Here is a 17,121-nt window from a genome sequence, read left to right as displayed (position 1 = left end):
CCAAACAGGCCAGTATGCATTAAAGGGTATGAGATGTTTAAATATATAATGTGGTACTTGTAGCAGTGGACGTATGAATATGAAGATAATCACTTTGGTACTGGGTGAGTGGGAGGTAATAACTGAAGTCTATAACATACAGTAAGCTTTAGGGATTTAATGTTGTGAGAACAGCTGAAAATTACAGATGTTATAATCACTGATTTACAGAAGGTAAAAGAAAAACATTAGTTTTGGACCACCTCATTTTTTTTTTTTTTTTTTGATGATTGATAGGTTGATAAAGGGTGAGAAAATAAATAAAAAATATTTTTCATAAATTACTGTTTGACTTTTATATTTCACATGAACAAAAAGCTATCGCTTGAAAATAATCTACAACAGAGTTCCGTGCTTTCTTTTTCTTCTTATGATAATCAGATCACAGAAAAATAAAAAGTCATAATTAAAAGCTAAACTTTGAAGTTGAAAACATCCTGAACTCCGTAACGGGGAAAAAAAGTGAAGGCACGGTGCTTCTGTCGCACATAAATGTCTTTCAGGAGGGGGATTAGGTCCTCTGCCTCAGTCTTGGTTTGGAACCAACCTGCAGATGAGCGAGAAGAGGAAAACAGACCAAACAAAATAAACCCTCCCAGAACGGTTTAGCCTTCGACGCTCCATCAGGAGGGTTGGCACAGGCTGCGTTTGGAGACGACCTTCTCAAACTCTTCCCTCGTCAGGAGGCTTTCGGTTATGCTCTTGCTTTCCTCAAACTTCGGAAGGATGACGGCAATATATCCGTCGGTTGACGGCTGTTCGGAGTTGACGACAAAAGAGGAAGTGAGACATTTTCCGAGTGATTTGTTTCGTAAAGTCAGCAAAAAGGCTTAAAATTTAATCGTTATCTCCACAAAAAAAAAAAAAAAAAAAGCAAATTAAACAAAATATTTAGTAGAAGCAATAGCAGGAGAAACTATAATGTTATGGCTTTGACATATGCAAATCTAATATTATTAAATAATATTAATACATGAAGGGTTTAAGAACGTACCTTTTGTAGCAAGAGATTTGGAGTTTCTAAAATGTTCTCATTGACCTCCAGAAGACGTCCCCTTATGCAACTGAAAGATTAGGGGGAAAAAATTAATGCAGACAGAACCAAATCATAAATACATTCAGGAGGAGAAAAAGGGAAAAGTCTCACCTGTAAATTGTGTACTCGGTGTCATCTGAGCATGTTATCCTGCACAACGGAGCAAAATCTGTAACAAACTGCGCCCCCTATTGAAAGAAAAGGGGGAAAACGTATTGCAGGATTTTGGGTTATAAAATTGCTCCTTTGCACATCAACCAAAAAGATCCGAAGCTTTGTGACTTTACCCGTTTGGACTTCCCGGACACTTTATTATTCAAGCGACTGCAGCCATGACTGATCTGGTAATTGATGCTTTTGACCGTGCGCCCCTTCATGAAGGATCGGGTGGGTCTCTGCTAAGGTGATGACACACAACCTGCAACGGGGGAAACTTGTTTTCATGCATTTGACAAACAATTTGCCTATTAGTGAGGTTTGAGTACACTGTGATGGACCGTTGACCATACTAGAATACCAGGATGAATAGTAAGAGAAAGCTGGAATCCACACAAAATGTATTATTAGATATCAGTAAAAAAAAAAAAAAAAAAATGTATAGAAGGAATAGAGGAAACAAATGCATTTAAATCACTAATTTTTAGAGTTGATTTTAAGCAAATCATAAACAGTGTCCCATGCAACAACCACACGTTTGAATGCAATTTAATTTCTTATGTTATAGATCAACACAAAGTAATGCACAAGTGCAAAACGGATAGAACATGGAGGGTTTTTACATTTTTGCTGAACGTGTACCTGCTTTGCACATCTAGACAGATATTTCCCCCTATTTTCAGGGTTTCTACACATATTTCATACTTTCCAGAGTTTTCAGTCTTTTTTTAAATACAATATAGGAAAAAAAAATACATTGACTATCAGTTATCAGGGGACATTTATCCAGGAGGTAGGCTTTAAATATGTAAGCTATGGAAGGAAGGAAAAAGAAAGGAAATCCTAAATGATAAAACAGCTGGAAGGAAGGAAAACAGGCAAAGGAGAAAAGGGTGGAATGAAGGAAGAAAGGAGACCCAAGGCAATACAGAAGAATTTAGGGCCAGAAGGGATATAAGGACAAGGAAAGAAAAAAAAAGAAGAGTTAACTTATAGGAGGCAGGAAGGAAACAAAGATGGAAGAAAGTAGATTAGAAAAAAAGGAACAAACTAAGGACACAACCAAGGAAGGACATATTTAGACAACAGGATAGGGAATAGGAAGTCTAGAAATACAAATACTTTTTCAGCACTCGTGTCTTTTATCTATAGTTATACAGACCTGGAAAAAAAAAACAATTTCCATACTTTTCATTTATTGCTAAACTAACGCTCAGTCAAAGTGGATGGAGAGGATGAATGGTACTTTCCAAATCGACAACTGAACTTTTAACGGAACATTTCAACACATGAATAGTTTGATCTAAACCAGCCTAAATAAACTCTGGTTAGATGTCTGACGTCTCTCAGGAAATTGATCACCGATTGTAAAATGAAGTCGATATGTTGGGATAAATACATTAAAATATGTATAATCGTATTACTTTATTATTATTATTATTATTACAATAGTTACCTGTTTGAATGCTGCAGGATGCAGTGATCCTCACACGGGTTGCCCTTCATATCTTAAAAAAAAGGGGGAAAAAAGACAAAGGTGATGTATAAACGCAGGACATCTCTGTTTAGTCTTCGTTAATTAACATTAAGTTTGTTACCTGCTCTGTACCAACGTGTGAAATATCGGTCAATGACGGAGGGCGCCTCTGCGTCTGCGTCACTCTGCTCCACACAGTCCATTAAATAATTCAACCCACAACTCTGAAATAAAAAAAATAAATTAAAGGAAAACACAGACGTGTGAACATTTGCCTGAGATGCGCTCAGCTTGACGGAAAGGTAACGGTGTGACACCCTGGTGGTTCGCCTTTTTAATGTGTCCGAAGGTTTGGGGCAAGGAAAATAAAGAGTTCCGGCCTGGAGTTGCTTTGGTTTACATGCAAATGAGGAAAATAGAAAAACTGTAAATCATTTAAATTCCTTTGATAAACACACGAATGTTTCTGCCCTCCGATCAGATGGGATCAGGGTGTTTTAATCCTCATCCCCCCAGTGGCCGCTCGTCACTATTGCAGGTCATTTCTTCAAAATAAAAAAAGGAACAATTCTATATCCCTCAGTAAAATAAAATCACAAGAATCATTGTTTATTCTAGTTCAGTCTTGTTGAGGTATAACAATCCGAAATCTCGTTATTTATAGCAAAAATAATATATTTTGTAATTTGCCCCAGACTTGCTTACCAGACCAAGGAGGTTGCTTCCTCATTCATCCAATATTTTTTTCCAAATTAAATAATATTTCATTTGATGCACTGCTATAGCATTCAATCTTCCCTGCTAAAGTTATTACAGTGTAATCTAAATTATATCACTCCACTCCAGGGCTCTGGTTGAGTTTTCCTGTTTCTAAAGGTTATTAGTACACATGCCACTAGATGGCAGAATCTTTCTTATAACAGAGCACAGAATAGCTTTTATTTTTTTACTTAAGACCATCAAAGCTTAGGAGATATTTCCAAAATGAATCGGTTGCATTTAATATTACATAAGCCAATGTTCGAATTTATTTCATCAAACAGAGACAGTTTAGAACATCTGCTCATTTTCCACAAGTTGGAGTGTATTTAACTTGTCCATGTTGAGTCTGCCAATCAGTGTATTATGCAATGCAGAGGTCTTTGATAGATGGATGTGTGCAGAGATGAAGGAACATTTTCTTTTCCCTCGGATCTTACAAATATAGCTCCGGAGGGATTAAGGCAAATGAAATACCAAGCATATCTGGTTTTATATGTTCCATTACCTTCACTCTGTGGATACTGCTTACGTGGTAATGACTTCATCTCAGCAGCATAATTGAGAGAAATCAAGCCCAGGAGCTGCTTGGCTGAGACTTGCGCCACACAATGAGTTTTCCGTGCACGCACTCGCCACTTCTAAATCTATGAAACTTTTTTTTTTTTTTCTGGCCTGACCGCTCCTGACGAGTTTTTCCATTGCTCCTCCATCTGTGGAAGGCTCTGGCCTAGGCGACGAAATTCCACGACGGAGAGTGACGGCTATAAAAAGAGTCCGATCTGAACCAATGATGTAAAACACAGTGATAAAAAGGTAAACGGACCAAACTCAATATAGTTTATGGGAGCTTTACTGTCAAAGCGTCCTGCAAAACTTCACAGCTCCCACTACACTTGGCAGTAAAGCACTAAATAGATGCAAGATTTAATCAGGTTTTCTTCCATGCCAGATTACATTCAAGAAAAGCTCCTGCAGTGTTTACTTTCCGCTCACATTCCACTCCTTTTTTTCTAACAAAATATTCCTCCCTTTTTCACTGTGCAAGACGTGCCTCTAGGGGTCACTGGCCATGACACAGATGTGCAGAGTCCCTGCAGCTGCACAGTCTTTTCAGTGAATAAATGCGTGTTCAGGAAGCACACATAGCTGCATGCCAGTTACTGCGAAAGCAGGCTGCCAATCCTCCCCTGTCTGACGTCCGTCTGCTTGGCTCCAGCAGTCCGTCTCTTCTCATGGACACTTTCCAGCTCCCTTCAGTGGATCAGTCCATGTGGCCCAGGACATTATTATATGAAAGAATTGGAGCTCAGGCCAATGAAGTAGCCGGTGTCTGGGTGTCTTATAAAACCCTGGCTTTAAGTTGTCAGTATTGGACCGAATAAAAATAAGGATATAAATACGCCCCTGTTTTGCATCATAATCAAGTGAGACAGCCAAGATGTTGCATCAGGAAGAAGATTGGACTGTGACTAAGACAGATGGAAGTTCAAGTTAGAGGCCAACCCTACACTGCTAACCCTAATCCCCTGCTACCAACTTTCACCGTTCAATGATAAATCTGATGTGTCCATAAATAAGATGAAGGTTTGCTGCAAGAATAAATACGGCCTGTCCCATTTTCTCCTCGGAAAGCAAGAAGACACCCAGCTGTATTTAACACTGAACAGACAGAGGAATGCTATTCTGGTCAGAATTATAAGTAAACTTGAATTTAAAATGACTGGACCACCAGTTGTCCCAGAGGACATTGGACCACCTCACTGGCTGCTCGCAGTATATGAGGTCACAGGTACTGTCTCTCTCACATGGAGCTCTGCTGGCAGCATCCTGTTCACCCTTTAGACGGCAGATTTCTCCATATACTCAACAGGTTGTCTCAAGAAATTTTCACGTGACTCTTGCCACAATTTGCCTCATCATAAGTGAGATCGACTAAAAGTACAGACAGTGGATAACAGGAGTTTGTTGGCTGGTATCAGCAGAACCATTGTGCGATCCAAGCCAGAAAGCCAAGGAGCTGGTGGTGGATTACCACAGGCGGTGAGCATCCAAGGAACTGACATTAAGATACGGTGTTCAAAAGTTTTTTTTTCTACAAGAAACTAACAAAATACTATACTTTGTATTCATGCATTTGTATTCAGCACCAACATAGCTCAAGACCAATAAAATTGAATGGAGAGCACATGTCTCCATCTATCTTCAAATCAAATCTGATATGCTTCCCCACAGCATGATGCTGCCACCACCTATTTTTATGCTTCATAATGTGTAGTGCCATTTTTCCATCAAACGTATCCTTTAGTATGTAGGCCAGAAACATACATGTTCCTATCATTCAAAAAGAGCACCATCACCCAAATTTTTAAAGTGGGTAACCTAGCCCTGCCTTACACTTCTTTACAATTTAATCCTTGGCCTGTCAGGTGTGGTACTTTGTCTTCTTAGGGTCGTTTGTGAGATGATTTGGGGGGTGAAGGACCCAAATACAGAGACAAAATGGCCAAAATATAGTTTTTAATATTGTAATAATAGGACCTCTTACAGATTGGAGAACAGGTCAAGAAAGACAAGAAATTAAACCAGAAGAGCTATCTGAGGAGATGTGGAGCAGCTGTGGCAGGAGGAAGCAGGGAAGCTGAGGGAGAGAGACTAAGGTTACGTTCACACTGCAGGTCTTTCCTTTATTTAACCAGATGAGAACCCCATTGAGAACAATATTTCACTTGCAAGGGGGACCTAGGAAGAAAGTCTGCAGCACACATCAAGACAGTTGCACTTGTCAAACACATTTTTTAAGATATATACTATTTTAAGATATGCACATACATAAACAATTTAAGAGCACTGAAACCGTCCGTCCGTCCGTCCGTCCGTTGTCTTCCGCTTATCCGGGGTCGGGTCGCGGGGGCAGCAGCTTCAGTAGGGAGGCCCAGACGTCCCTCTCCCCAGCCACTTGGGCCAGCTCCTCAGGAGGAACCCCAAGGCGTTCCCAGGCCAGCCGGGAGACATAGTCCCTCCAGCGTGTCCTGGGTCTTCCCCTGGGCCTCCTCCCGGTGGGACGTGCCCGGAACACCTCTCCAGGGAGGCGTCCAGGAGGCATCCTGACCAGATGCCCGAGCCACCTCAACTGGCTCCTCTCGACGTGGAGGAGCAGCGGCTCTACTCTGAGTCCTCCCCGGATGACTGAGCTCCTCACCCTATCTCTAAGGGAGAGCCCAGACACACTACGGAGAAAACTCATTTCAGCCGCTTGTATCCGGGACCTCGTGTTCCCTCGCCCGGACGCGGGTCACCGGGGCCCCACTCTGGAGCCAGGCCTGGAGGTGGGGCACGTTGGCGAGCGTCTGGTGGCCAAGAGGCGACATGGGTCCCCCTTCCGATGGGCTCACCACCTGTCGGAGGGGCCAAAGGGGTCGGGTGCAATGTGTAACGGGTAGCAGTGGAGGGCGGGGACCTTGGCGTTCCGATCCTCGGCTGCAGAAGCTGGCTCTTGAGCACTGAATCTTTCAAAGAATAAAGGTCCTCTATTTTAAGTTCCCTGCAGATCCAGTGTGCCTTGGTCACAACCTGTTCCAACTTCTCCCCTCTGTTGGGCACTACAGAGCACTGTACGTCAAAACCAACAGACTTCTTCCCACAACATATCACTCTAATGAACTGCTGACTCTTAGGCCTTTTTCACCAATACGGGTTTGGAGCTCATCTCGGTTCCCAAACACGTTGCTTAATCGCTGTTGCATGTTTCCACAGAAAAAAAACGCAGTGTCAAAAAAAAAAAAAAAATGCTCATACGCATTAACCCAGTAATTCTGCCTCCATTCAGCCACCTGTTTACTGGCAATCACCTACCAGTGTGTGCATCTTTTATTTTCCATTTCGGTGCAGTTTATATTGTTCATACTGTCATATTGTGTATACTGTGTACCAAATCAACCTACCTTGTGTACATAACATAGCCTATAATACTGATTTATTCCAGCATTCCAATTCTTTGCGCCCATCACACCATGGACATGCATGTTTGTATGTGTATGTGCGTCTGGACGTCACTTCCACCTCCGACTTGTACATATTGATAACAAGAATGAAAATAATATGTACTGCTGCATCCTTTGCACTCTGCTCATTGTACCATTGGATTATTGTCTCAACCAGTCCGCTTGTCTATAGTGTGTTCATTAGTGTCCTTTATAGCTACTGCTGACTGTGTTTGATTTTTCCCACTGCATTGTGCTATTGTATTATTGTATAAGTAAGTACATTTAGAACATTGCACAATCCAGAGTCAAATTCCTTGTATGTGTATAGATACCTGGCAAATAAAGCTGAATCTGAATGCAGAAACAATCCTCCTAAATGAGTTGAAATAGAATAAATATGTCAGAGCTAGACCTTTAAAGATAGGCTGGGAAGCTTGGACTCTTCAAGAAAGTCAGCAGAGCTTATCACGATCTTTGAATGTGATGTTGGGATTTCTGTTGATTGTGGAGGGATAATATGTACTTACTGCTTTGAGAATATCTCTGAATCTTCCAAGAATAGTTGGATAATGTAACCATAGAGTCTAAGTTCCCTGGTTTGCCTCATTGATTCTTAATCTGACTAAAAATTAGAGAATAAAATGAAAGGATTTGAAGGTTTCATTAAAAGATACAAGAGTTATCCCTTCAAAAGGTCAACAACCAACATTACATAAATCTTTTAATTTTACTATATCTTTATAACTTTACTGAATTATTCATCCCATACCTAGGGTATCTGAGCAGCCAGATTGCATAATATAATCTATCATGTAGTCTATCAGGTAAATTTTTCCTTTCTTTATTACCACCTAAATAAACTGAATGCTTGTGCTCAGACAGCTAAAACCACCTTAACAACTGCAATAATTTCCCCACGACTTAATTAGTGTTTCACATGCTGGTTGCAGACTTTTTGCCCACTCTTTTTCATAATGTTGCAAATCAGGTCATTGAGGGTTTGTGGGCTTTAATTTCTATGCGGCCTCCCTAAAGCACTTCAGTCTGAATTCTGTTTTCCGAGCACCTTGTTGTATATTTGCCAGTGTGCTTTATGTTATTGCCACTCTGATAATCATTTTGGTCAAAACCCTTTATTTTTATAAGATGTTCAATCAAATCTTGGAACTAAAGATTCAACATTACTATAACTTTGTGCTGAATGTGCTGTTCAGGTCCCAGGTTGTTGAGAAAATTCTATTCTTGGTTAACTAGTCCTTGGTAAACTCATGTGCAACATCAGCTCAGAAATCAGTGGGAAGTACAAGTACACACACACACACACACACACACACACACACACACACACACACACACACACACACACACACACACACAAAACAAATGCAAAAGAAAAATACTACAATCATTGAACACAGACAGAAGCAAAATAAAAATGCTGTAAGTACCTAAACCAACAGCAAGTTTAGAAAAAAGCTGCAAACTTATTCTAATATAACAGAAGTGCGCCAGACCACTAGGGGGAGTCGACCAACAAGTCAGTGGGACCAAACCCACGGTAAACATATTCATTATTCAGATATTACAAGTAAAGTTTTAAAGCAAATGGCAAGAGTGTTTACTCCCTTTAAATAATTGCACGATTATGAACATAAATTATGAATTTCCACTGAAGGATTACATTAAAATGCTGTTTACAAAAGACACATGCTGTGATTAATAATCCACATCCAGTAGCATGCAGGTCACCGAAGACTGATTTTCTGGCATACAGCTTAGATAAACTGTTACTGTCACACAAAGTATAAGCCAAAGTCAACTAAAGCCCAAATGTGAATGAAAACACAAAGAAAAACACAAATAGTCACAGTTTGACCAGCTAATGCCACCAATGGCAGCTCCAAGTGACGAAGATGGAATGAGACGTTGGTATGCTGGAAGAGTATACTTTATTCAGTTTGATTATAATTTATAACAAAATAACAAAACTAATTAAAAACAAACCTGACTTTTGCAATTTGTGAGAAACTTTAATTTGATTTGATGGTCTCCTTCAGAGCAAACTGGAACACCATAAACTCGGAGATTCGGAGTGACTGAGGTAAATGGAACACACCAAACGTGGCAACAGTTGTCTCATCTCTGACTGGGGGAAGCAAGGGGTTGTGTTGTTTTATACTGCTTATATAAAACAATAATGTGCATGTAGAAGCAAATTAATACTTGCTTTATGAGAGAGAACACCAGATATGTGTAATTTTTACTTGGAGCTGTTTTCTTCACTGCAACATTGTGGCTCAGGAATAGCAGCGTGCACAAATTCCCGGCAGATTACATCAGCTCACCATGTTCCTTGGGAATGACTTGGATGTTTTGCAGTTTTTATTTCTAATGAATGTTTGATTTTTGTTTGTTTTTTTCCCCCTTGGCTCGCTGCACAGCCTTCGACATGGTTGTGTGTATTGGCACCGACTCCTGTAGTTCAACAGTAAAGGCCATGTTCTCATGTGTTTTTGTTTCCTGCAGCCAACATAGAAATGGCAGTTTGGAGCAATTTGCAGAATCTTCGTCTAATGAGAGCTAATTTAATGAAACCGTTTTTCACAGTTCATTATGCTTTGGTTGTATTTCTGTACATCCTCCATCCTCTGTTTAAAAATGTCCACGCATAGAGTTTTCACACCAAAGTGTAATGTGAAAGTGGATTCACGTCACAGCATGGGGGTTGTTCTGAGAGGAAATGAACAGTGCAATGCTTTTCTTTCTTTTTTTTTTACCATACTTAAAACAGGAATGTATCTTTTCATTTCAGAAATAACCACAAATTGACATCCAATGTGAGATATCTTTGATAAGGCGATAAAAATATGCATGTGGGTGTCCCACAGCACACCAGAAAGCTCTCAATACTGAAGCGGTGAAGTCAGAGGTTTTGACAGCTGGACCTTGGGACAGAGGGTAGGATATGGTAAGACTTTAGGAACTCCAATAATAGAAATACGTTTAGATGGGATTAATCTCCCTCCATCTCCAATTTTCCTTGAAGTAGCCCATCCTTTTGTTCTGTAATCCCATTCCCGGACACATAATTGTTCACAGGCCTCATTTGTTGGTTTGAACTCAAACAGAACAAGCAGGGACCAGAGAGCCTGGTTTAAATGTCTCATCTGGGACATAAATCAACTCTAATATCAAACAGCATAAGTTTACTTCTTTTCTCAGCTTTGAATCCCTTTAGTTCATTTAAAAGCCAGCTTGAAAACCTAACCTTTTTTTTTGTAAAATAATATATTTTTTTGAGGGTAGCTAGTTTAGTTACCTTTGAGTTCTAATTCTTTCGTTTTTTTTCTCCACTGAAGGCTTTTGTTTTCATGTCACCGATTTGTGATGATTGGCAAAGAGAGACTGGATTATCTTCTTTTTTTTATCTGTTCCAGTATTACAGTAAATGTTTTTCTTGAATCTTGGATAACGTGAGGGTGGAATAGCAGCGGTCAGAGCGCCTTTTGATCTACTGTGATCCCATAGTTTTGTCTTCATTCTGATTCCTGCATCCAAAAGTTGCTTCACCCTACAGTGACCTGAACACTTATGGCTGGACTTAGTAAAGATGTATGAAAACCCTTCAAATTAATGTATTTCTTAATGGTAGTGGCATAATTAAACATTAAAATTTTTAGAAAAAAAATCTAACCTTTTATTTGGGATTTTTTTTTCTTGCTGAGAAAAAAAAATCTAAAGTTAACTAAAAATTAGTTAATTTTTTTATTTTTTACAAAATCCCTGGTGCAATACATTTGGCACCAAATAACAATTCCTATAAAATAACTGTAGCCGACATATTATACTTTACCTTTTTAAGTTGATTCAAGTGTATAGCAACTTTCTGTGAGCAATCAAAGACTTCCTGCTTTCTAGGGTATAAACATGACTGTTCAGAATGGGAAAAACAATAAACATTATTTTTATTCATATGAGGTAGATTATGTGTTGGTTATCAAGAACTCGTGAAATGACTACAACATGCATATCCCCACTAGCCTAACCTTGTTCATATCTATATTCAGAGCAGTGATTAAAAGTTTTAGAACAACTGAAACCGCGACAGACGAAGCTGACCGAGGACCGATGTTTATCCTGTCACCACGAGCAGAGAGGAGGATGGTAAGGGAGGTTAAAAACAAAACTCAGTGTCAGAAGCGTGAAGCAAAGGGGACATCTTGGGATCATAATGTCTTCCATTTGATACCATTCACATAACAAGTGGTTGTTAGGGAGACATGATGGGAAAGACCCTTTTTTTTTTTTTTGTCCTTTGACCACAAACATGATGGTTGCTCGAAGCACAATCATTGATTTGAGACAAAAAATGTAGCTTCTTGCCCACAAACACAGCTGGTAGGTCAGATGTGATGAAAAAAAAATTAACCTGTGACAAAAACTCATGTACTCTTTCAGATATGGTGCAGGATCTGCGATACTGTGGGTCAGTTTTTCTTCCAAAGGTCCTGAGATCCTTACTGGTGCATGGAGTCATAGATTCATTGAAAGAGAATGACTTTTAAAACTAAATATATACTGGATGTTGATAGAAACATGTGGTCAATAGGTCTTTCAGCAGCATGAAAATCCAAAAACTGGTGATAAAAAAAAAAGATGTGTTTACATGGAAACAAGAAATCTGAATAAAGGGCCGATTGGTGTGTTTACATGATGCATTTTTATTCCAATCAGAATATTGTGATCGGATTAAACAGCCCTCACTCCTTTAACACCAAGATGTTTCTTAAAGCCTGTCGCTTTATTTGCAATAAAAGCAACATCGAGTGCATTCTGGGCACTCAAAGGACTCAGAACAAACACCTTTCCATGTCCGTTTGTAAATGTAATTGTTCGTTTACTCTAATGATCGTACCTATAGAGCTCGCTACTGGAGCGGACACCGATGTATTAATTTTAAGTTTATTTGTGCAAATGAATGGAGTGGCAGATCAGACAGATAATGACTGTAACAGCTGATGAAGGTAGATGGCAGGAGTAGACCAGGTGAAGATGGCAGATTGACTGACTAGGAGATAGTGGCGGAGACAGGCAGATGACCAGAGGTCCGTTCTTCGTACGTCGCTAACTCAGTTAGCTGGATTTGATTGTTGACGATTTGGCATGATCTTGGATCATTTGGTTCTTCGAAACTCATCCTGCACTTGTTGTCATAGCAACATGTGCGCCAGCTTGAACCTTATTTCATGTAAACAAGATTAGATCGCAGCTTTATAAGCGGAGGAGATAGGCAAGTCTGTCCAGCCAGTGCACTTGGACCACCTAGTGGCAGAGGACGGGACAGAATTGTGGAACACTATTTTTTAATGTTTAATAAAAGACTAAACAAATAATGCTTAGTTCCTGTCATTTTATTTAAACAATTATTTATAAAGAAAAGCCAGCAAGTCATCTTTTGTCTGCAATAAGAGATAGTTATGTAAAGTCAGTAATACTACTGTCAAATGGTGTATTAGAACTTACTCTGAACGTCCTTTTGAAGCAACTCGATCTCAAGTGCAATGTTTCTCTTTTTCAAGTTGTGGAGTTCAATTTCTCTACTTAATTTGTGTTTTTTTTTTTCAGGTCAAAATACTATTTTTTTGTTGAAGAAGCCGTTTATATAGGAAACGGATGGAACCCTGTGTCATTTTGTAAAAAAAAAAAAAAAAAAAAAAAAAAAAAAAAAAAAAAAGGGTGAAACATGCCTCATGCAACAAAAGTAAAAATAACACGTCTTTTTCCCCCAGTCTTCTTATTGGTGGCTGTTATAAACAGACAAACACATCATGAAATAGTGGCTTTTAAAAAATGAGGAAGAAGTTGCTTTTTAAAATACGGTATAATAATTAAAGGCTACCATTTTGTAGAATATTCTTGTACTTCATGAATATCATGATTAGCCGGATGAAATCATCTTGGATGTGTCATTTGATCTCGGATGTTTTAAGCAACGTACCAAGAACGGACCCCAGGTGAAGATGGCAGAAAGAGGAATGGGCTGCAAAGGTCAGTCTAAGGGGTTTGGCAGAATCTAGTCTGAGGCAGTCCAGGTCGGGACCAGAACAAAGCCGATGAGCCCCCAGAGCCGGCTGAGCAGGAAAACATTGAAGCAGGCACCACACACAAGCACTACCATGGTAAGCTAGTGAGGGCAGGGGGAGTACAGGTCCACAGGGAAAGCAGGTTAAGCGACATAAACTCTTTGGCACCAGAACAGACTAGACGTTCTGGCACTGACTGACTGTGAGAGGCGGGTATGTATGGGTGGAGTCCCAGGTGGAAAGGATTGATGATAATTAGTCAATGGCAGGTGGAGCTGATTATGGTGAGTGAGTTGTGACTGGGAGGTGGCTGAGAGCGTGGTGCATGAAAATGGAGAAGAGAAGTCCATAAGTCCCAAAAACATATATAGGCTCAAATCGTGTCATTTTACCATGTTTGTTTGTATATGATTGTTTAGTAAAGTTAAGAAAATAAAAAGCTTCCCATTTTCTTTTTCCAGCACAGATGAAAGTTGAACTTCTGTGGTTTGGGGGAAATTTAAGGACTCTGTACATACGTCATGATCAGATTAATTGATTTTGTGCACACACAAGTGATGCATTCGAATTATTTCTTTCTTTTTCAATCCGAATATATTTCCATCCCATCAAGGAATTTTGTGCATGCCAACCTCGCAAATCAGTCTTCTCCCTTTTCCATCTCCCTGCCGGAGCAAAATTGGTGCTGAGAAGCACAGAGTGCGTGACAGAGGAACCCGGCTCATGGGTGATCTAGAAATCGTCCAAGGAGTGGTCAAAGATCCCTCATGCTGTTTACTCCAACGTTGTGAAATGTAACAGAAGCTAACTACTGTCAAAGGGGTATGTGCTATTAATAATGCCAGCAAATCTGGCACAGATGATGTTTTTGTAAAAGACAATTATCTGTCGAAGCGGTACTTTTCTTCTCTCTGAATCGAGGATGAAATTGCATTAAACAATTCAATGCAAGTTTTTGCTTCCGGAGTAAAAGATGCATTTCGTATATAAAAGGCTTCTAACACATCTCTGCTCTGGGGACTAACAAGTGTGAAGGGCGGTGTAACTGTTCAAGAAATTAGACTAATGCACGCTGTGAATTGTGAAAATGTTGATCATCAGAATGATACCGGACAGTCAGTTTTTCTACAGTGTTTCTAGAGATGGCACCCGCAGTGAAACACCTAGCTGTAAGCGGTGAGTAATGCTGACTGGACAACAGTCCCTGCACGTTGCAGTAGGCTAGCAGATGTGTGAGTCTGCATCACTGGTTGTTCCATTCAACACCCACCAGCACACACGCTTCGACTCGACTCCAGTCGGTTTAACAAGGTTTCATAACAGGTTTACATATATCCTTTTTTTTTTACAGGGAAGAAAGTTTGGCTTGACCGATCACGCAGTCGGCTTGTAAAGTTAATAGAAACATCAGTGAGTTTGGCAAAGATGCCAACTTTGGGGAAAATATGTCTGGGTGAACGGCAGCTTTTTCAAATAAGCCCGAGTCAGGAAGTGTGTGTGTGTGTGTGTGTGTGTGTGTGTGTTGTGCTCCTGTCTTTTCTGCCTGTGACAGAACCAGAACCAGAACTTTGATCTGCAGGCTGTTGGCTCAAAGTTTAGAGGCGCTCAAGGCTTTTTAATCATAAAGGGGTTTATTTTCCAAAATGTAACCCAACTATGCTCTCTGCCGTAATCATTGGAGTAAATAACACAAACTTTTAACTAAAGCAAGAGGAAATAGCTGGAACCACAAAGGTTAGGAACGGCAGATAGCAGTAGTGCAAAAAAAAAAAAAAAAAAAAAAAATTAAATTTAAAAAGCGCTATGTAAATTCAGTCCATTTACTTGGGCATACATTTTTAACAAAATCTTTCTTTATACAAAACATAAATATCTTTAAATAATTACACCTAAATAGTTTAAATTCAGTTTTTTTATGGTTTTTCAAAGCAGGTAAGTTGTTATGTTTCTGGCCCAGTTCTCTGCCTGCTCCCACTGACCTGTGTCCAGCCTCTGCCAGCCTGCCAGTCAGCTCCTGCTTTGTTAGGTTTTAATAGTTCATGTTACACAAGAAAAGAATGCAGCAGTTGGATGAGAACAGCTTGAGCGTGTGTTAGGCTACGTTCACACTGCAGCCTGAAGTGACCCAATTCCAATTTTTTTTGCCCATATGCGACCTGTATCTGATCTTTTTATGACAGTCTGAACAACACAGATCGGATTTATTCAAATGCCAAGGCCGGTTGGATATGTGGTCCTGAATCCGATACGTATCTGATCTTTTCAAATGCGACCTGTGTCTGTACGGCCGCGTCGCATTTATCCGACCAGTACGTCACTGATACTCGACAAACGTCACTATTCTGCGTCCTGCTATGCAGAAGCGGAAAGAAAAACGACACCCATAGCGGACTACAGTGAGGAGAGCAGTCAATGGAGAGAAAGCTCCGGTTAGAAAATAAATTAATGATTGCAAAATGCGTGGCAGCATTATAATCCATGTTTACTTCCGCAAAAACTGAGCACGCTTGCTAAATGTGGCATCATCGCGTGCTTAACTGCGCATGCGGGACACTTAGGTTGTATGAATTCAGTTCACACAGGAGGTCCCTTCCTCATACTATACAACTCTTTCAATAAACTTGGGTTTAAACTTTTACCCTCGTCTATGTGATTTATTAATGTAAAATGTGTCCGCAAATTACAGAATAAAAGAACACGCAGTTAGGTGAGATTTTACCCTAACACCTTTCTCTTGAAGGCTTTTAAGAGACCTTTTAAGCACAACACCGTGCCTGGTTTAAATATTGGATTCTCTGTTAATCTGGGTTTAACAATAAGTAATTTTCAAACACACAATTCTGAAAAAAATGTAAGGTCATGTTTCCAATGTCAAGAAAAAATGTTTTCTTGACATTGAAGGGATTATGCTGTATGGATGCATTACAGTAAGTAATTGCTCTCACTTTACCCAAAGATCCAGCTATGAAGGGCAAATGGTGGAAATTTCTGATTGTAAAAGGTGAACAGGATAGTTTTTTATTACCCGCCAGAAAAAAGTTTCACTGTTTAAAAAATGTGTGTCCCAGGACTATTAAGCAAGTGGAATTTTGGCTTCAGGAAAAGGAAAAATCCAAAGATGAGGCATAGCTGTAGTGGAGTCAGACCAGCAAAGCGCCCTCTTGTGTTGCTTGTCGGCCTAAAGTTTCTCATGTAAGAAACGGGATCGTTTTTTTTTGTGGTTTTTGCTTTCTGTGTCATGCATCGGTGCCATATATCGGCTGACATCCAGGCATTTCTTTTGTTACAGATCAGATAAATAACTGCTCTCATCAAACATTCGCCCTGCGTGTTTATCCATGATAATAGCTGCAGGAGGGACAGTTTTGTTCCTTGGTGTCTGAGCCAAATGAATGGCAGAATGTCATTCATCAATGTATTGATTTTACTTACAACCACATCATGTGTATGTGTTTATTGCCAGGGATATTTTGTAGTGAGAAAAATCACTGTAGACAAACCTGTGGTTTTATAAGAATTACACACAACTTGTTCGGAAAAACATTTTGATCGATAAATTTACTTTGTGCTGTTGAGTGGTGTAAA

At 39.8% G+C, this 17,121-nt stretch overlaps 1 protein-coding gene across 1 annotated transcript; it reads right to left on the bottom strand.

Moving 5' to 3' along the window:
* Positions 1-144: 144 nt before the first annotated feature.
* abitram (actin binding transcription modulator) lies at positions 145-3,037 on the bottom strand. The gene is given in 7 exon segments (XM_012878887.3): positions 145-794; positions 1,034-1,103; positions 1,187-1,263; positions 1,363-1,452; positions 1,454-1,493; positions 2,688-2,739; positions 2,830-3,037. Coding segments are annotated over 7 exon segments (543 nt in total). The 5' UTR covers positions 2,912-3,037; the 3' UTR covers positions 145-662.
* Between the last annotated feature and the right edge of the window lie 14,084 nt (positions 3,038-17,121).

This window comes from Fundulus heteroclitus, chromosome 13, assembly GCF_011125445.2.
Source record: "Fundulus heteroclitus isolate FHET01 chromosome 13, MU-UCD_Fhet_4.1, whole genome shotgun sequence".
Classification (NCBI taxonomy): domain Eukaryota; kingdom Metazoa; phylum Chordata; class Actinopteri; order Cyprinodontiformes; family Fundulidae; genus Fundulus; species Fundulus heteroclitus.
The sequence above is the reverse complement of the archived record's forward strand: the minus strand, read 5'-3'. Positions and strand labels throughout refer to the sequence as shown.